This window comes from Epinephelus moara, chromosome 21 (genome assembly GCF_006386435.1).
Source record: "Epinephelus moara isolate mb chromosome 21, YSFRI_EMoa_1.0, whole genome shotgun sequence".
Taxonomy (NCBI): domain Eukaryota; kingdom Metazoa; phylum Chordata; class Actinopteri; order Perciformes; family Serranidae; genus Epinephelus; species Epinephelus moara.
In genome coordinates this window covers 5,242,300-5,264,018 of record NC_065526.1, presented here as the reverse complement: position 1 = coordinate 5,264,018, position 21,719 = coordinate 5,242,300, and the positions used below count along the sequence as shown (strand labels likewise).

General features: G+C 43.3%; 1 protein-coding gene across 5 annotated transcripts in view; it reads left to right on the top strand.

Moving 5' to 3' along the window:
* The window catches only part of agap3 (ArfGAP with GTPase domain, ankyrin repeat and PH domain 3), a 162,385-nt gene that overhangs the window by 57,381 nt on the left and 83,285 nt on the right, over nucleotides 1-21,719 (top strand). For 2 of the 5 annotated variants that reach the window (XR_007569091.1, XM_050032859.1), the window contains exons 1-3: nucleotides 5,818-7,913; nucleotides 15,167-15,225; nucleotides 19,984-20,071. Coding sequence is in view for 2 of the 5 variants with exons in the window: in XM_050032859.1 (XP_049888816.1) it covers nucleotides 6,299-7,913; nucleotides 15,167-15,225; nucleotides 19,984-20,071 (1,762 nt within the window). In the remaining 3 variants the exon portion in view is untranslated. Of the gene's footprint in view, nucleotides 1-3,576; nucleotides 4,177-5,817; nucleotides 7,914-15,166; nucleotides 15,226-19,983; nucleotides 20,072-21,719 lie in introns of those variants that run through there. The other 3 variants (XR_007569092.1, XM_050032861.1, XR_007569093.1) reach the window with 2 other exon arrangements.

The following is a 21,719-nucleotide window of genomic DNA, read 5'->3' as shown; positions in this document are numbered from 1 at the left end:
TTGGCAATGTAAACCCACGTGGTGCTCATGGCTCGACAAAAAACGACATACATGTGAATGTGCAATAGTTAACGTTGCATAACAGCCTGTCACAGGTTACAGTTTGATGAATAGAGGAGAAATGGCAGAGCATAAGAATATTTTATGAATGTAAACATAGTCACTTCCTGTCATGTTCATCTTCATCTTCAGTCAAAACAAGTCAATTTGCAACACAATAATTCAGCATATTTCAAATGTGATATATATATATAAGCCTAGGACTGCAGTTATCAGGCAGTCTGGTAGTTTTTGTGCATTTGAGATGTATTATTAATATGATGTTGATTTGGGTCAGTGCAGCCCAGATGTATGACCATGAGAATTCTTATTTCTGCTTCCCTGTATTTACTTGAACTAAGTCTCAACATTTTTCTGTTTTTTTGCCCAAAAGCAGCACAGCTTCTTGCATTCGGTGCTGGCAACCAGCTAAAATTGAAAATCCTAGAGATGGTGTCAGGAGTCATTTGGTATGATTGAAGCCTCGGGCAGACCATCGTACAGGGTAGATTAGCAATTCAGAGCTCATGTGTCTGGTCTGCGATGACGCCAATCACTGTTTCTGACGGTGTCCATTGAGGTTAGAGGTCTCTTCAGTCAAGAACTTTTTTTCTGCTAACCGTGAATCATTTCCTCCTCTCGCTGTGCAATAAGTTCTTATTTTCATACGCGGCTATATTTAAAAGTGTGACATCAACACCTGAAAAAAGAAAAGTCATGAACATATTTATTCTCATGAAACCTTGTGAGTCACTGTCGCAAGCTTTGGCACTGATTTGTCATGCAGAGCTCTGACTGAACCCCTCTAAATAATGCAGCTGACACATGTATGTTGTGCTTTCAGAAAGTAGGTAACACGGGAGGTTTTATCCTGGAGAATGCTGGATGCAGGTGTGAGCCCTGTGCTGTTGTGTATGTGTGAATGAGGTCAGCAGCACCTTATCGACAAAAAAAAAGAAGCAGTGTTCAGCTGCAACCACCTACCAGCCTTATGCTGATCATCCTAAGTCAGGTCGTCACCTTCATCGCCTGTTCCTGTTACCCTGTTTGCCAGAGGAAGCAAACTGTCCTCTCGAAAGCATCTACATATGTGCATGGCTGTCGCCCTCACGCTGACTCATGTTCTAATACTGACGAGGGGCTAGTAAGCTTTACTCATGGCTTGGATGCATCATGCAATATGCTAGACAACACCAGCGTTTGTCGGACGTGGCGTCTGGGTCCTTATATAAAGTCACCAGTGCTGCCCGTCTGTCATGTCTGCAGTTGGAACGTATCTGTCCTCTGCTTCCTGCTAATAGGTATTCAGTAGGTATCACAACCCCTGAAATTGCTTAAGCCCTGAAGGTAATTGATGATACTGTGAAAACCTTCCCCAGTTCAGCCACTCACTATCTGGAGGCTTACAGTCGCAGTTGACTGCAGCATGGAGACATCCGAGTGAGGTTGTCTAATTTCAAAAGTTAGCTCAAACTTTGACAAGAATTTCCTTGTAGGCATGTTTTGCTGTTGAAAATATTTAAAAAATGAATCCCCTCTGGATATGATCAGTGTATTGAGTCAAATTATCTCAACTGAAAATGCAAATACTATTTATTAACATCATTGAATTCAATCAAGAGGAGGTGGCAAAAATACAAGCAATCTAATTAGGGACTGTGATGAATTCTTCCAATGAAACTATATTAATGATACTTGAATCTTGAATTTAATCTGGGTGTTATTTTCCATTAGAAACCCAAAACAAAAATGTCCGCTCTTGTATTTTAATTAACTTTAAATATACTGTTTATACATGCAGCGCACTCACATTGTATATTGTATTTCTTTAATGCTGGAAAATAGGGCTTTTGGGATATTCAACAAAATCTGTTAATGCATCTTACTGTTTATGACAGATTGTAGTTCTTAGGATGCTGTTTCAGGGATTTTTTTAGCTCCTATTTCAGAGTGGGTAATCTCCCGTCGCAGGGGAAACAGTGAATGACGTATGTGTTTCATTAGCCATGTTAGCAACAAAGAACACAAAACACAAAAAGCAAAGAAAACATGGACAAATGGGCCGTCAGTGAAGTTCAGGCTCTATTGTGCATATACATGTTATGCAACGAGGGAAATACAACCTGATTTTGACTCATCAAAGATAAGAAAAGATAAGATAAGACTTTAGTCCCTCACTGGAGAAATTCACACGTTACGGCAGCACAAGAGTCAGAAGCAAGAGAAAAAAATTCATTCATTCATTTTCTGTAACTGCTTATCCTGTTGGGGGGTCACAGGGGCTGGAGCCTATCAGCTGACACTTGGGCGAGAGGCGGGGTACACCCTGGACACGCCACCAGACTATCACAGGGCTGACACATAGAGACAGACAACCATTCACACTCACATTCACACCTACGGTCACCAGTTAACCTTCATGTCTTTGGATTGTGGCAAGGCTATTCAAGAGAAGGCTGAGACACGGGGTCAAACATGGGGGGATTGCACATACGCAGTAAAATCTGGTCTGCACTTCCTCAAAGGCTCAGTAGGTGGCGTGAGACCGAGGAATAAGGGGGATGTGCATGCATGTCATTTTCACAGCTTATTACTGGACTGTCACTGGTGGCCTGCGTTGTGGGTGAGAGTGACAGAGATGCAATTCCGACAACTTCAGGCAGCCGGCATCCAAAAGTCCAGGCAGACCGCACCAAGTGCACTCCTTGATCGCCTGAGCGGATCCTGCGCTTTTTATCTAGCGCCCCTGCTGTCACCCTCCAGCATCACAGCTCAAGTTAAACTGCGCATGTGCAATCCCCCCATGTTTGACCCCGTGTCTCAGCCTTCTTTTGAATAGCCTTGGATAGTGGGAGGAAGCTGGAGCACCTGGAGGAAACCCACGCTGACACAGGGAGAACATGCAAACACCGCGCAGAAGGTTCCGGGAACCCTCTTGCTGTGAGGCAACAATGCTAACCACTGTTTCACAGTGCTGCCCACTGCCAACTTGCGTCACTTCAGCGTTCCTAGTGTGAATGCAAACAGAAAGACAGCCCTTGAAGGTATGTAGATCTTTAGGATAGATGGATACTGGACAGTTCTCTAAGGGAGTCCCTTGATGATAAGAACTAAGATTTGAGTGATAGTTTTTAAGGACTTTGGTGTAGCCTCAGGGAAGAAGAGGACAAAGTCAAGTCAGTCAGACCCATGTTGTCAAAACAACAGCATTACAGTCGTGTTTGTAACCGTGACACACAGATGAAGAGATAAATGGCCAACACACACAGCATGACATCTGCTCACAATCAGGCTGATGTGCACACACAGATACGGAGGCGGAGGGTAATTCAGGAACCTCAAAACATGCTAATCCAGTTTTTCTGAAAAACCCTCCCAGCTGCCGTCAAGATACGGTTACAACAAGAGGGAGAAACATTAAGCTGTGGGACAGAGGAGGAGAGAGGGGCACACAAGAGAAGCTCTGTTACCAAGTCAGCACTTTGAAATCACAGGATTTACCACAGCGCAGGTTTCCTCTGGACCGAACCGCAGCAGAGACAACAGGATAGTGGATTAACTTTAATCCTATCAGTGTTTCTTATGTTGGACCCTGTTAGCCAACACCTGCATTACAAATCACCAGGAGGAAATGACTCTAAGTGAACCGTGACACGCAGCCTCTCTGGGCCGCTTCCTCAGACTGTCCAGTAACCAGGCGGGCTTCTGCTGGTAACCACATTATCAGGTCTGCATGGAGGGCACATCATGGCTACAGCGTGATGCAACTGACAAAAGAGGGAGTATTTTTCTGTAGCCATGCCGGACAAAAGCGACAGGGGACCTACATGTTCGAGCGGAGAAATTGAGCTGCATGGATATTTTCATAGAAATTCATGAAAGAAGCACCCATGAGAAGAGCAAAATGAAAAGATGACCAACAATTTGGGGTGACACATGATATCTCAGGCACCTGGATGTTTTCGTTTTGAATGGATGTATTGTGAGTCATGGAGGACTCCCTTTTGAGGTAGACTATGTTGCTGTGCTTCGGGGGTCGTAGACGAACTCGACACCACCAGATCCACTGGAGCGAAAAGGACTGTTTGCTTGACGATGAGCCTCCGATCATTCCAAACCCCTGCTTCCTTGACACAGGTAAAGGCCAGCACAGTGAGCTTGGACAGCTTAGCATGGAGCCTAACTTCACTGTGAAGGTTGACGTTTTACTGGTAATACTTGCTCATAAGAAACATCAAGTTCCTCTGATTGTGTCGGTGTGGTTACAGTGCGTGATGAAATGTAAAGCACTGGTTTTCCTGGAACAATCCCTTCAATATTTTCAGTTGTTTTCATGCCAGCACCACTCAGTCTGCTGATAAGAACACAAAAGGAAAAAATGCACTGACTAACACCTCCAGTATCAGTACTCACGTGTACTGTAAATAGTGTGTAATGGCAAAGGCCTTGATTTAAATGAGTGTAATGTAATATCATTTTGAAGCATGTTTTCCGTCAGCCTGAAGTAATGATCAGCGTCTAAGCAATTTAAGGGCTTCAGGGTGTTTTTAAATCAAGCGCTAGTGAGAGTCACAAAGCTGCTGTGACGCTCAGATGCAACTTCCAGCTTCATGGTTACACTGGATTTCCCAGAGTGACGCACACTGAGAATGTGTGTTGCCATTTTGTTCTACACTCTCTGCCAAAAAACCCTCATGAGCAGTAATGCTAAATTCTGATCATGCACCTGTGTTGGGGTTTATTATGTAACACAGGAAATGTTGTAATGAGAGGTTTCAGTCGGAAATCAAAATATAGACAGGGTGGTTCTGATCTGGTGTCATGAAAACAATGTTCTGGCAAATTATCCCAGTGTTGGTGATATGTGATATAAATGTAACCTCAGGGAAAAATTTCCCTAGTTTTTTGTTTCCTACCAACATTTTTCTCTCTTTGACCACAAAGGGGCAGTGTTCCAGCCCAAACCACACTGTAACTACTGCAGAGCTGAGCAGGTAAAATCTGGCTTGATTCAGATGATGCTCTGTGTATATATATATTTATATATATATATTATTTGTTCCTATATTTGATGGGCCCATTTCAGTTCACTAAAGCATCATAGAGCTCCACACCTGTGAAGAAGAGGAAATGGAACAGAAAAATGTCAAGGCTGTTTGGTCCATTAAGCTTGTGCTCTCCCACGGTGTGTGGGCTGGGTAGTGGGAAGCGTGGTGTGTAGTTGTGTGGATACTTCATGTTACTAACACAGGTTACGTTTGCATTTGTGTTCTTTTAGGCCCTGTAGTGAGAGGCGTTTTTTTTTTTAATAGTATTTCTCTATCAAAGATATGAGCAAACTGTATACGACCTGAGCAGTGTAGCTATGCTGGACCCTTTAATTTAACACAGCATGGTGGTCTCTAAAATGTGGACATATTAACAAAGAACTTGGTGAACTGTATTCTCTCTTCTTCCATTAAACATGGGAACGTCACCCTTTTTGTGTTTTGCCATTGGTCAGGAGACAAAGTGTCCATTCATGGCTGGGAGTCTTTGTTGATTACAGCAGTGTGTAATCAGCTCAGTCCTCTCTCAATCTCATGTTCACTTTTGTCTGTTTATGTCTCTGGGGGCCACTCGCAGCTCCGGAGAAATCAGGAGGCGTGTTTAATGCCTGTGGGATCCATTCCTTGTTTTCCATGTGTCCCGGGGGGTTGGAAGGCAGCTGAAAGTTCAAACAGAGACACACTCCCTCATGCTCTGCATGGCAAGAGCTCAGAGATTAAGGGGTTTGTCTGCACCGCCAACAACAAGGACTGCTCACAGTTCGTAACTTGCCAAAGAGGAAGGGTGATCTGTTTTTTTTTTGTTTTGTTTTTGTTTTGTTTTTTTAAAGTTGCAACCTTTGCAGCTATTACAGATTTGACTTTGTTGCAAAACAATCAGTGGATAACCAGTTTTTCTTTTGTTCATCTGCCTGTGCAAGACAGGTAGAACAAAGTGTGGAGGGAAAGCAGCTACCATCTGAATGCCTGTGTGAGTCTGTGTGAGTAAAGCAGCCAGAGGATGCAGGTGGCAGCGAGGCTTTGCTCTAACTTGTTTGAAGTTTTTTTCCCATGTCAAAGGTGAAGGATTATGCCTGGCATAGGAATTTAGTCTTCAAATGCAGGACTTTATGAGCTGAATCTCAACAACTCCTGGGCAGAATGTGAACATTTACTCATGCTACACGCTTGTGAATGAGGATGTATGTGTGAATCAATTTGAGTGAAGTGCCATGCTATTCCTTAGCAGTGGGACCGTGGATGCGACCCCAAGGAGTACAGCTATTGGCCAACAGCAGCAGGGGAAAACCGTTTACCACATCTCTGTAATCCTGAACGAAACACAGGGAGATGCGCTGGTGTCAGGGCTGGGAATGGGCCGGGTCACCCACACCCTGGTGGAGAATTGCCAGCCAGGAGGAGAGATAATTAAAGTTGTGCCAATGGAGAACAGCCCCAGGCTGGGCAGGGCACGGCAGGAGTTTGACAGGTGGCCCTCCCTGAGCCGCTCAGGTAGAGCTGGGATACAAAGAGAGGAGGTAGTTGTGGAGGAGAATGAGGAGGAGTTGGAGGAGGTGGAGGGAAAAATGAAGACCGACAGGTTTTTGAAACAACCCTTCAAGAACTCCAATACTTCCTCACAGAAAGACAGAGACGTGGCAGAGGCAGCCGCTCAGACAGACACCCAGGAGCAACACATTCAGAGCGCAACATTACGATCTGTCACCGTCCACGCTAAAGGGCTCGTCTTTGGGGACCATGGCCCAGTCACAGGACATAGCTCTCTGCCTCGGGCTGTGTTGCGAAGGTCGCGTCAGGATGAAGCCCCGCTGGGTAGAAGAACGGTGAGCATGTATGGCGACTCAGTCAAGCAGCAAAGAGATTCTCAACCTGAGCAAGAAAGGCGGCTGCGGAGGCCCAGGAGTGTGTGCATGCTGGCAGGCCCAGGTCCAGTCCAGTTGGAACCCCGGACCCAGCACCCCTTCAAAAGGGCAGGTGTTTCAGAGAACAACCAGCAGAACAGGAACAGGAAGGCTGAGTTGAGGGCTGTGGATGGCCTCAATGCTGTTGCATCTCAGAGGCCTTCATCCCCCACAGAGGTGACCCCCAGGCTCCGCCAGAGGAGCTGGAGGCCCAGGCCTGTCAGTATGACAGTACTGGAGCTCAGAAAGAGGGGCTCTGATGATGAGATAGACAGCCAGAAGAGCTGCAGCCACATAGGCAGCGATGGAGGAGGCTTGCTCAAAGGGGGCTTCCGTTGGAGGCTGTTTGGCAAATCATCTCAAGATAAGAGCAAGGAGAAAGAAGGTGACAAAGATGCAAAATCTTCTCCCAAATCCAGTAAATCTGACGCTCCAAAAAGTACACTTAGCTCCTTAAGACGGAGCCTCAGTCTGCGAATCAGGAGGACTCGACCCCGGGACAAAGTTACTTTAGGGTCTGAAAGTGAGTTAAAGGACGACTCTCGGACTAAAAGTACATCTGAGGACACAACAATGCCTCCGCTGCCTTTCTCATACCTCACTGGAAGAACTCTTCCAACTTCCAGTGAGCAGACTGGGGATGGGGGGATGCAGTACATTCAGTACCACAGCAGGGGGAAGGTCAAGGTAATGGAGGTACCCCTCTGTCCAACAAAACTGTCTTCCAAACCAGTTCAGGAAGAACCAAGCATATGGCAGCTCATAGCCAACCGTTTCAGGAGGAAAGAGCAGCCATGCAGTGGCAAATGTGAAACCCAGCAGTCCCAGAGCAAAGACACAGACCAGTATCCCCTGGCCGGGAATAATAAGTCACAGCCAGTCGCCATAGAGACTCCGGCAGGCATTGACTCCCACAAAGGTCAAGGTAAGACCTGCAAGATGGCTGAATTTATTTCTCAGCTCAGTTCTCCATTTACAGCCCCCCCTTCACTGCACAGAAAGTTACACGGAAGTGCAGTTTTTTTTAGACGGACAGGCAAATGAAAAACACATGGGGAATTGTGAGTTTGGATGGCGTTCAAAAACGTCTGGTTCCAGAGTCTTTTTGGAATTTCTATTTTGGGTGCTTTATTTCCTCAGTGTTTTTCATGTGTGTAAGCACTTACACAGCGATTAATTTTCCTTACATGAGATTGTTTTAAGTTGAGTAAACGTCTAGGTAAGTACAGTGAATTCAAATCACCAGTGACTGATACGAACACATCATGAAATAGCTTGTTTTTCAGTGGTGCAACTGAAGTGTAACACAGCCCCAGTGCTGTTTCTGTGTTACCCAGATACAGGACATGGGAGTACTGATAATGCTGTCTGCTGGCCTCACTGAGACACAGCTTAAAGCAGTAGCATTAAAGCAGTTAGCGGCTGTAATGGGGATTCGTTTGGCAGCCTAGCAGGGCTAAATTAAGAGGGCTTACATGCTATAATGATGGGAAGAAACGAAGACGACTTAAGCACTGTGTTTAAAGGTTAACTCTGAAAGTGGAGTGTGTTTGTCCAGTTGCCTGGAAGACCAGGCAGAGAGAGGCAAATATTTGTAACTCGAATTAATAGCTGTGATTTGCTACGTTTTTTGCGTCAAGTTCCAATTTCACACCCTCACATGAAGACCTAATTAGTCGTCCGTGACAACTTAACGACTTCTACTAATGTCAGGTCGCACATATCCTGTATTTATTCTCATTAAGCTAACCTTTGAGCCAGCAAAGCCGATATTTCATTCTCATGCTGGCATAACACTCATAATAGGTCCTGAGGGCAGTCTGGTTGATCCCCCGGTGTATTTGTATTCTCACATGACATGTTACCAGGGATACCTATTCCCGAGTGTCAAGTGGTATTTGTCCACTTATTCCACAGCAGAGGCAGTCAGTCAGGCAGTAGGAATGTAGGTGTGCCGATTAGCATGAGTAAAGTTAGGTGTTCAATGCCCTGGGCGGGCCTCGCCGCCTGTTGCTACCTGCCCAAGTGTTTGCTCCTAAATTAAATCCAGAAAGCTGAAGCTCAGCCCTCGCAAAACTAAACACACACACACATGCGCACACACACTCAGTTCAAGTGTTTCCTGATGATAACTTTGAAATCTTGTGAGGTTTTGGGGGGAAGGGAGATGATGGATTTGAGGTGTGCAGAATGCGTCCCCACCCCCACCTGTGGATGAACAAAGCCACTCTGTCGAGCCGGTGGAGGCATGAGTGATCAGTGAACCATGTGCTGAGATGGGGGCTCTCTGGGGGTCTTTGGTTTGGAGGAGGGGTGGCTGGACATGCGGTGTAGGTGGTCAGCGGTGCACTTATCTAGTGGAGGTTGAAATACTGGGACTGTAGATAGAACTCTGTAATCAGCCTCTGTATAAGGTGTCAGCGAGGGAAGCAGACAGAAAGTGCTCACTGATGCGAATTTATTCGGACCTGTCTTGACTTGCTATTACCTATCGACAGTCTGAAGAAAATCCCCCATGTGTGTCATCCATTCTCCTTTATCTTGAATCTGACATGAAATGTATTCACAGGGATGGAGTTCCCTTCGCTTTTTCCCTCGCCATGTTTCACTCACTTCCTGTGAATTCCTGCCAACGATATTTCCTGTAACAGCATCACCTTGCAGTTGGAATTAGTCTGCCTGCTTCAAAATCTGCAGATTGAAAAATGATTTAAAATATGCACTTGCTTATTTCATTCATAGCAGCAGGGGTGGGTAAGCCAGACTCCCAGCAGGTAATTATGTTCAAGACAAACAGACACTTACAAGGAAACAGAGACAAACAGTAACACTGTGATGATGCCCTCTCACCTGCTGCAGGAGAAATGGGGAGGCAGTGTAATACTGAAAAATCACTGTGTGATACAGTCTGGGCATGAGCTGAGGGGAATCTGTTAATAACTGATTTTATCTCATATTTGAGCATCTGCCACTGCAAATCTCAGCTAGGGTACATTTTGTTCTTCGAGACTGTGGTTCAGTAGGTGAGCATCATCCTTCTGTTCGAGAAACAGTTCGCTTTTCCCACCAACAAGTCTGCAAACTGTTGTTTGTCTGAAGTTTGAGTTAGGGTCTGCTTGTAGAGCTTTCTCTTATAGCTCATCTCCTAACTCTACAAATCGAGTCAGTCAACCTGGGCATTGTGCGGCAAGGTGTCTCAAACCCTAATTTGCAAATCTCATGTTAAATGACAATCCTGTCTGAACCAGGATGTTCAATTTATTTTCAGGGGAGTGATCAATGCCTGTCTGCAGACAACACAGGGCTTTAAGAGCTTAAAGTAGGGCAGGCCATCCAGACCGCATTAGACTGACATAGCGTAATGATTTTTACCTCGTTCTCTGCTGATTGTGTTTGTCACTTACTTCCTTTGATGGAATAAAGAGGTTGGTGTTTGGAAGCTCAGAGGAACAGAGATAAGAGGGCTGACTGCACATCAGTAGGGAGATGATACAGGACCATTTTGTCAAGACGGGCATGATAAAAGTAGTCAGACGAGGAATGTTTGGTCATGAGGTTGGCAACTAAGGGAAGTAGAAATACTAATTGCTAGCTAAATTCCCACTCTGTAATTTATGATGGTGGGAAAGCATGGTTGGAAAGTCAGTCAGAGTGGAAGTTTCGACCTCAAGGTTGTCCTCTCTCATTCCAAAAACCACTTCAGATTCACTGCACGTAGAAATGCCCGCACGTGTGCACATGCACACACACACACTCAGGCGACCGTACGCACATGGTTTTTGCTCGCATTGCATTTTCTTTTCTCGTGAAATGGAATAAGTGGAGGGGGGGTGGTGATTGTGCTTCGCTACCCTCACACTGAATGGTCATTTTTATCTGAGTAGACATGAGCAGTGAAGTGAAAAACCTAACAAACAAGCTGGCATCGCAGTTTCCCCTCTCGCAGAGACAAAGACACTGGTGTCCTCTCCAAGCATCACAAATGCAGGGACTTTCTGTTTCCATAGGCATTCTGGGACACGGTAATGTAGGGATGCTCATTTTTAAAGAATGACGTAATACGGAGCACATGGGTTCAATTAGGGGTTTTTTTTTTTGCATGGGAGCAAACTGGTTGTACTGTATCTGCTCCAAAGATGGAAAAAGTTGGGTATTTTCTCTGTTACAGTTTGTAATAGGCGTGTTCATGAGGGGAAATCTATCAGATGATTTCCTCCAAAGATTTTTAATGCGCAGGTGTTAGGTCCTGTCCAATTGTGTGTAAGAGTACGAGCTCCTCATTTTCCTGTCTTCCTGTCAGTGTTTTTATGTCCTTGAAACCATAAGTGGTGCTATGGTCAGTGAGAAGGGAGTGTGCTGGTCCAAAAGTGCAGCGCTTTGTCAGCGGCCAACAACTCCATGTCTGTGTTGGCCTGTGATGACACTGAATTTCCCTGCGTGGTTATCTGTGGATTGGCTTTTATTTGAATGTATCCCGCTTTGAAAGTTTGATTATGTGAACTGGGTAAATGTGGGAAAAACATCTGTGCGTCTGGCGACTGTTTTTCTGTTTATTTTTCTTAAATTGTACTCTCTGTTGTTTCTGTTTGTATCTCTATTCATTGATTCTTTGTTAATGTTGCGTTACTGCAGTAAGTGCTAAAGACTGGAACCTTTCAATGTGTTTGTCTAATTGTAACTGTTGACTTTTATCAGGCCTCTAATTATGTGGAAAAATAACATAATGTGAGTAGAAGTCTTCATAGAAAGTACAGACACTGCCTCTGGAAATAATAGGTCTTTATCAGGAGGACAGGAAATCCAAGAAAATGAGGCAGCAACCTTATCTGATATCGTCTCAGAGAGCTGTGACCTGAAACTGAATCAGAAGGGTGTCTTCGCTCATGTTCAGACATGTCAAACCCACACTGAGAGGGCTTAACATGAGGCGTGCTGTTTAAAGACTACTCTGCTCCTCACAATGCTCGGTGAAAGGCCCCTCTGTTCGGGGTGAACTTTTCTCCTCTCCCACAACAAGTGAGACACGCAGAGCAGCACGAGGCTCTTTGTAAATGGAGGTCAGAAATAAGTAAACATTTTAGCGGGGGGGTGTTTTTACTCTAATTGTAGTAGGTAAAAGAATTTTTGGCTCAGGTCTGCTCAGCTGTGAGTCATGCCGGCTTTTAGCATACATTTTGGAGAGAAAATAGAAACACGTCTTATAGTGACAGTGGTTACCTTACTGTTTATGCTGCCATTCTTTTCTTATTCGCCTCAGGCACCAAGGGAAACCATTGTTGCTGAAACAAACAGGCTTACTGTAATGACGGCTCCCTGTTTAGTGTATGAACACTTTAATTGTTATGGTTAAGACGTGGGGAGGGAGTGCAGGGGGCTCACCTGGTATTACACACCTTGTTGCCTGGAGACAGAGAGTCTACGCTCCCATATTGGAGATGTTATCTTCTTCTTGGGGGGTTCAGATGGTGAGAAAGCCACGATCCAAAACAGGAAGCTGGGCTTTGTTCTAATGGTTGTTATGACACATCGGTGTGTACGCCATCTCTGTGGGAAACAGGCACCGCTTGTGGAGTTGTCATTTGCGTTTTTGAGTTCTGAGGGTTTGTATTGTTCTTCATAGTGCTCTTTCCCACTGCCCTTTTTCAAAGCCCAATTATTATCCAGTCAAAGTCTCCAAATGTCACTGGAAAACCAAACAAGTTGAATCAGGCCTGATAATGGCTGTCTTTTGAAATGGATTAGCTGGGTCCTGTTCAGAGATCGCAACGTGTTGAAACCTTAGATTGAAATAGGCTGCGTGGATTGTATTTACTACATGTGTTTCACAAGTCCCTCTTGGCAGTTGTGTGTTTTGTAAGTTGTAAAAAGCCTACATAAACAAAAGTAGACATGAGGAAATTAGTCAGGGACAGAGGGCAAGAAATATTTACCGACTTGATTTTTTATATGAATGTGTTGTTGGTCTGCAACTAAGTAGTAGTTTAATTCTCTTAATCTGCTGATTACTTTCTCAGTAGGAGTTGGCAGTATGAGAAAAATCTTCTTTCGTGGTGTATGTAATTTTATATGATGTTTCCTTCTATATCAGGATGCAGTATTTGTCCTTTAGATTAAATTACAGGTATAGTGTGTGGCATTTAGGGGCATCATTCAGGGGTGATCTAGCAGCCGTAGCACCTAAATTTTGGAATGCTCTGCCTGCTGCCTTACGATCTGCGGACTCTGTGGTTTCTTTTAAAAGCCAGGTTAAGACACACCTGTTTAGACAGGTACGACTTGAATGAACCTGAGCTGTACTTTTTCAAAATTTGTGTGTATTGTTTTTGTGTAGTGTGAATTCTTCTTTTTTTCTTGTGTGTGTGCAAATAGTTTTGCTAGTTTGCACTTTTCACTACGTGGCTCACGCAGTCATTTTGTCTTATGATTTCTGTCTTCGTGTATGTTGCCCGTGTGAAGAACTTTGAGACCTATGTCTGCAAAAAGTGCTTTATGAATAAGTTTTACTTTCTTACTTGTTATTGGAAGAAATAGTATATAATATTCAGCACCATGTTTTAATGAATCACTTGAAAATAAGAATCATTGTGTGTTTGTTACCTTAGAATGCGCAGTTTAAATCTGCATACAGAGCAGGTCCTCTCCCATAGAGTCCGCCATCTTGTTTTACAGTAGTCCAAATGGACAAACCAAACACTGGCTCTGGATAGGGCCATTAGTGTTTTTCACTTTGGCCACCATAGTTCTCCTACACACTTGACACATGGGAGGAGTTTCAGTTCTGCAGCCTCTCCGCTAGACACCACTAAATCCCACACACTGGACCTTTAAGAAATGATTTAAAACACTGTTTTCCAACTGTCCAGCCACGGGGTCCAGACATCCCCTTAGTTGTTAGTTTGAGGTTCGACAGTTTAACACATTCAGCATCATACTTGTGTTTGACCATGTCGTCGAGCTGTTGGTTGGTTACTCACTCTACGGCAGAAAACAGCACTTAAAAGATAAAAAAAGATAAAATGTGCTTTTTTACAAACTTGACATGTTTGCAAGTCACTTGAGGTCCATTTAGATGGGCCCATGACCCACTTTTGGACTGCGACCCACCAGTTGGGAACCACTGGCTTAAAATAGCCATACTGGGCATCATCACACTTGATTATTTTCTTCTTATATTTGGATATACCATACAAACAAAAAAACATTGCCGCACACTTAGCAGTAAAATCTAAACTTCTTTCAAAACTGAAGCTTTAAGGTTCCTGAGAACAATAATTTCAAGTGTCACAGGTGTCTGTATTCACAATTTCACTCTCCCTCTCAGTGTCTGGCCAAATCATGTTACTTTGCGAGGCAACTGGAATCGTGAGATCACAAGATCACACCACAATCACAACATTGCATGAGAAACTGGCATTGATTTGCTACACAGCCATCCCTGAATAGCTCCTGTGGTAGAAACAGTATTGTGAAGTCTCCAATGGTGGACATACAGTATTTCTTCTGTTGCATGGTATAGACTAGTCACTAGTCATATCACCCAACCAAGTGTTAGGCTAATTACCCAATGATTAACCATCATAGAAAAATAATAAAACCGGGATAATATGATTGTTGCAGCGCAAGTATCTAAAGTTTTTGTATTTTCTCATGATATGGTGCAAAAAAAAAGAAAAGAAAGATTGCTTCGCCCTGCAGTGTATAGCATAAATAAAGGTTGAAAGTTTGCCCGTTTGAAAAGCTCTATCTTTCTCACCATTTGACCCTTTTAACTTCAGTAAGCTTGGTACAGCACGGCTCTGCAAGTCTATACTGAACTCCATTAAAGTTTGACATGATGCAACTGGTTAACTGTGGAGTGTTTGTGTGCAGGAAATAAAAGATGATGGTGAAATGACACTGAACATTCTCTTAAAAGATTATCGCAAAAATCAATCCCCTGCAGTACGTCAAAGTGTACTAAACACTTGATCAGGCAGCTGAAGAGAGGCGTTGTCATATCTGTATGACAGCTGAGTCCATCATAAAACTTGTTGCACACACGACAGATATTCTGTGGCTGTAAAGTTGCTTAACAATATTGCTGTAAATGCCATATAGCTGAGGTCAAATGGGTTCAGACAGATGGATTATCTTTCGGTGCTGCTTGACTTATTTTCTTTTTTGTCTTTTTCCTTGTAGACTCTTTCGTCAACAGCCAGGAATGGACATTGAGTCGGTCAGTGCCAGAGCTGAAAGTGGTGAGTAACTTTCTTATATTTCTAGCAGTCCCTCTGTTGATTCGCCCTCTGAGGTTTCATCTTACTGATCGATTTAAATGTCAGTGAGAAAGCATGTTCTGTCCATGTAATACTGCTTTTGCATTTTACATGAGAGGGGAACAGTTGAGAAATTGGCTGGACTTTTCCCTGGCACGTACTGGGTGATTTTTAATGAGATGCGTTGGCATGGAGATGCAGGGTGGCTTGCAGCAGGACGCGAGATGAGTGACAGTTTTGGGCTAGACTAGTGACACATCCTGGGTCTGATCCCATCCGCCAGTGAAGCACACACTCAGCTACTGCCAAATGCACAACTAACATCCTCACATGGTTTAATGTCTTCCACCCATAAAGACTAGCAGCCTTTAGAAACTGCACTCCGCCATTCTGATAGCCTGTGTAATATTTCCGTATCAGGTGAATTCATTGTTGTGGAAAAGAGGAAACTTCAATGGAGCGAAAAGAGGGGAATTCACAAGGAGCTCAAACACAAGCTTGCTTTATTGGCTTCAAACACTCAAAAATGCGTCTGTTTCCTTTTATGTGTCTGAGGTGTTAATTGGCAGCTTCCACACGGGGGTTTGTTAAATGGACCTGGAAAGACTGAATGAAGTGTCTCAAAATAGCTATCATTCTTTTCAAATCTTTCAAAGAAGTGTTGTTTAGCGACGAGGTCATGCTGAAAAGAAACTGGCCTTACGCCTCAAAAGCTTTTTAATATGACGGCAAAGTGTTTCTTCTTTTGCATGCCGCTGTAGTAATGACAGGAAGTGGGGTCAAAACACTTCCTGCAGATTAGTTGAAGTGATGATAGGGGTGCAAAACCTCTAAAACATCAACCACAACAGTGAGCAGTACCCCGGTAATGTAGTTCTATAGCGGCAACTAAACTGTGGTCAGACCGTCTTTTATTGGCGTCATTAAATCCACACACTTTCATATTCCAAGATCAAATCCAAACATCTACAAAGAAGAGTAAAAGTTTTGTGCTGATACAGCTTTTTGATTTCATGAAGGCTGTATACCAGCAGGTCACAAAGCCCAACAGTTAAAACAGCAGGAACACTGGTTCAGCGGTACGTTGGAAGTCGATATTTGTTGACTCATTGCTTTCACCGCACACAGCCTACAACTTTTGCTAACTTAAAGCTTATTCATAGTTTATTCTGCTGGGGTACCACATGGTATATATATACTTCAATTATAGAGAGGGTAGGCTGGGAAAGGCCTTAAACAGATCTTTTCTCTTGTGCCTCAAACTTCCCTATAATTAGAACCATACCTGACTTTAACACCCACTAATGATCTAAAGAAGAAGAGGGCGATGGTGGGTAGAGGAGGAGGAGGAGAGGGGAGGAGATGAGGCATGTTGCAGCCTTTGTTCTTCCCAGACATGCTGGCATCATCAGCCCACCCTCCGCCATGCATCACCCTGAAGGCACTGTAGCTAGGTCTGGTCTAGACACCAGGGAGAGGGAGCGGGGAAAAGATTGCGACCAAACTAGTGTATGTTAGAGGACTGTCCTCATAATGCCTTAATCTCATACAGCCTGCGCACAGGACCAGATCGTGGTTTTCAGGGTTTTGTCTCTTAACTACAAACCACATGTACTTTCCATTACTTCCCACCATTTTCTAACCATAACATCAGTTTTTTTGTTTGTTTTTTTTCTACCTGCCAGGCAGCAGTTTGTTGAAGTTCATGCTACTATGGAATTAAGACCTACTTAAAGAGATGCAATCCATCACAGTGAAAATTAAGGCCCTGTCAAGACGTATACAGATATATTTAGAAACGGATATTTTCTCCCTCCATTTCAAAAAACGCTCCACACGACCTTTGTTTTATAATGTATGTCTATCCACACTAAACCGCAATAATGACTCTAAATGCTCACCATTAGCTGTCTCCCCTTGTCGCAAAGGACGCAAAGTGTAAAGGCTAATGTTAGCTTTCTGAAAACTCCTACTGGAGATCTCATCACTGTTGACTGCCTTAGATATAAGGATGAGGGAGCTCACTCTGGAGATGCAAAATTTTCCTTCCATTCTTCATTGACAACAGTCTTACTTCTGACATTGTCTTATCTGCTGGTTCAACCGGGCCCGATCCAAAACCATCAATTTTGGTGGACTTTAAACGATGGACATTGATGTGGACCAAATAACACTGGGCACAGCAGACGCCTCTGTTTATTGGTGAAGTGGTGCAGCAATATTAAGTGTGAAGTAGTCATTAGACCAAGTAATGCTAACGAAATGTAAACAAACCGGTAGTCCACCATTGTTGTCATTGTTGCTAGTGTGCTCATCACACAAAGCAACAACAAGCACATGCAAATTAGGCGATGATGTAATCGTTTCCCAAATGCTCCATTTTAAATGTCTACGCAGATACAGAGTTACTGGAGTTTTGAATATCTCAGAAGAGTCCCCGTCCGGACCAAAATAGGGAGCGTGGACTGGTAGCTGGAGAGGTGCCAGTTCACCTCCTGGGCACTGCCGAGGTGCCCTTGAGAAAAGGCACCGAACTCCCCCACTCTGACATCTCTCCACTTAGTGCATGTATAGGTCCTGTTTGTGCATGTGTGTGTGTGTGTGTGTGTAATCGACAACAGAGTGAAAAAATTGAATTTCCCCTCTGGGATTAATAAAGTATGTAAAATTAAAATGAAAAAAAAAAAATCAATATGGCATAGTATCACAATATTTTTGTGTGGCAATAGCCCCTTTTAAATAGGAATTGTGCAAATTTGCAGGAAAGCCCAATCAGTCTTTTTTCAGCATTGGCAGTATAAAAACAAAATCGGGGAGTGCAGCAAAATGCAGCCTGCCTACTTTTGTTAATACAGAATGTGCCTTTTTCGGGGCAATGGGGGGCGTGAGCAAGTAACAAAACGTGTAGCTCAGCGTGTGACGTAAACAGTGACGTGGGAGGGAAGCCGCGGCTGGTCAGTCCTTCGGTGATTCTCTCATAAGTCGGCCTGTTCTTCACCGTCCCCGTCACTTGACGATTAATGGCCTCTTCGTTTGCGAGGACAAGGAGGGCGCGCAATTCCTTGTCTCCCCAGTTGCTCATCTTTACAGTGTCTGTCAGGTTTGTGTTTCCCTCTTGCTACTATCTGCTCGCTAATTCCTGCTATCAGCTGTTTCCTGTTAATCCACCGCCAGTGGGTTGCACGTGCGGCGTCATCAACAGCTCCTCCCACAAGTCTTCAACAGGCCCTCCCGTGGTGGAAGCCCACTTCAGTCTTTTTAAACCAAAAGGGTTCTGCCAATATGTCTACCCTACGAGGTGAAAAATTGGGCACCTCGGATCAACTCGCCAATCCGGCTCTGTGTTTCTAAACGCTCGCAGCTTGCCGGCAAAACGCAGTGTAAAAGGGGCTTTTGTTTGCATGGTAATTACAGCCCAACCAATACTACATTTCAACGCTGATTCTATGTTACTTAGACTGTTAAATATACACGAGTGTAAATATGTTGGTTATAAACTGATACAAACCAATATGTCGGCCTTTGATTTACCGGTTGTTTTCTATGGTTTTCTTCCGGGAGCAGGAACTGTTCCGAACACTTTTCCTGGGTGATGCATTCCAGGAAACTCTTACAACACTCACACATACACTAATGAGTAACAATTGTCACGTTTGCACCTAGTGCCTGCACTACTCTGGCGTTTTTGAACACCTCAAACGAAGACCTTTGAGTCTGAAAACTCCAGGACTGCATTTTAGTCTGCACAGGCGTAAATAGAGACTTTTGAAAACGATGACGCAGACACCCAGGTTCACTTCCTGATGGGGTCTTGTCAGTCAGGATGTGTCAAGCCAAAACATTATAGCTAGATCTATGTATCTTTTATGATTTCATCCTTCTTGTGTGGGCTGTGCTTTCCCATTGCCATGGCCTCCTTCATCAATGGATGCTCCCAGTATTGTGCTTATATGTTGCTGTATTTGATTCACAACAACTTCCAATCTATACTTTTCACAGCCACCTTATACACATGTTCGTGTTAGGAACAGTTCACCTCGTTGCCCGAACAAAGAAATCTCCGGTGTCACTTTTTGACATTGCTGTTCATCCTTAGTAGTATTTTCTGTAACTAAGCAACCAAACACAGAGTACAGAATCTTCTTCCTGTTCTTCTTCCTGTGTGAATGGTTATGTGATGTGTGTTGTCAGGCTTGTTAATGTGGACAGAGAGTATTTCTGAAAATGTGTTAAAATGCTCTTGTGTGTATGGAAATAGTTTTTAGTTTTGATACGTGTCAGCCAAACAGCAAACTTCTGAATGAAAGCATTTATCAAATGTGTGTTATTTGTTCATGCTGTCTATGGGAAAAAAAATTCTGATGATGCAGCTCTTGGTGCAATAAAAAGTAAACACAATTTGTAGATAATAGGCTAAAACCTGTAAAACCAGTGTCATCACTGAGCCTGAAGAGTCCTTCTCGAAGTTGGAAATGGCAGCTTGATGAAACAAGTCTCACACACAAGGTCCACTAACCTTGGATTTCTGAAGCTTTTAACCACAGATTGTGGCCTTACTCAGCGGACAGAGTCACTGAGCGAGGTTTAAAGCTTTGGAAACATAAAGTGAGACGACCTTCTGCTGAGACCTTTTTGTCAGGTCACCATTATCATCCTTTAAGTCTACATATGCTCGCAGTTTGTACCTGTCATGTTACACCTGTCAGTGATAATCATAGTATTTTGCTCTTGGCCTTGCAGGGCATTGTGGGGAATCTGTCCAGTGGGAAGTCTGCTTTGGTCCACCGGTACTTGACAGGCACATATGTGCAGGAGGAGTCTCCTGAAGGTAAGAGTCAGCTGTTGGAGGTGCGGGTCAGGAGGGCATTATAAACATGTCAGATACTTTAAGTAAATCACAAATATTCTGATTACTGCAGCATGTTAACTCCAGCTTTTATGGCCTAATTTACATCACAACTTGTCACATAAAACATGCGACCAATGACGAGTAAAAACGTGTTATTTCTTGAGTAGACTTGTTATTAGATTAATGACGATCTGACGTTTCAAAAGCATTTGAGTAGTGAAGTTCTACAGAACCACCCTGGCTGGTAAATTAGTTTCCTTTTGTTTTTCACAAGAAGAAAGTCAAGCATGTTGGCAGTGATCGCTACACTGTACAGAGGGATAACCACAGTAGGGTGTGTGTGTGTGTGTGTGTGTGTGTGTGTTAGTATATTTGCATGAAGCATGGTTTCTTGTGAGAGTATTTTTCTAATTAGTTTGTATTATAATGTTGTGTGTTGGATTACATCAAGCTTCCGGATGCCAGAATTAATAATTGGCTGGGTTCATTTTTTATAAATTTCCTTTTAACTCCACTAAAACTGGCGAGATAATGAGAAAGCATAACACTTCCAGTAAATTAGGGGCTGTGAAGATTACTCATTGTTAAAACACTGAGGAAAAACTAAACCCCATCATTTCTCTGGGACTCTAAATTAAAGTTTTTACAGCAATTGGAAACTGTTTACTTCCTGGATATGATGGAGAACGAGCCAGTTGATCAAGTTTAGTTAAGACGAGGCGTTTATCGTCATATGCTCAGTGAAAAACGAGTTTTCCTGACTGTACGATGGAAATTCTTCCTTTGTCTTCTACTCTGAACGCTGTTTTCACAATGAAACACACGGTATAAATGGTGAAAAATATAAATACAAGAATATTTATTTTTTATATTATATATTTTTATTTTTTATTATATATTTTTTTAATTTATTTTCCAGAGCAGGTGAATATTATGGAGATTAAGAGTGAAATGTTTCGCATGTTAAGAGAAAAATGGTCTGTTGACCAAAACTACGAACGTATTGTCTCCATAAAGAACAGCTACATTGTGGAACCTTACATGAAATATAATCTAAACAAAAGTCAAAGATCCCTGTGTGCACATTTGCGCTGAGGAACGTTACCATTAGCCTCAGAGACTGGAAAGTTAAACGCCACCCCAGAGGAGGACAGAATTTGTTTGTTGTGTAATTTAGCTGAAGCTGAGAATGATGTTCACTTCTTGTTTAACTGCCGTGTATATGAAGACAGAAGGGATGTAGTTTTCAGTAAAAATGACCTCTATCTATGTCGATTTCTTTTGGCTGGATGATCATGAAAAATTTGAGTTTTGTTTCAGAAGGTGAACCATTTTTTTTTGTGGCTGAATTTCTGTGCCAGGCCTGGAATAGAAGGCAGAGTATTCTGTTTCTGGACTAGGGCTGCAACTAATGATTATTTTCATATTTCTTCGATTAGTCGACTAATCATTTTATCGAAAAATGTGTTAAAATGTTGAAAAATGTCGGTCTGTCTCTCCCAAACCCCAAAATTATGTCATCTAATGTCTTGTTTCGTACTCACGCCAAAGGGTTTTAGTTCACCGTCATAGGAGAGTGTGTAAAGCTGCTAATATTTGAATGTAAGAAGCTGCAATAAGAGTATTT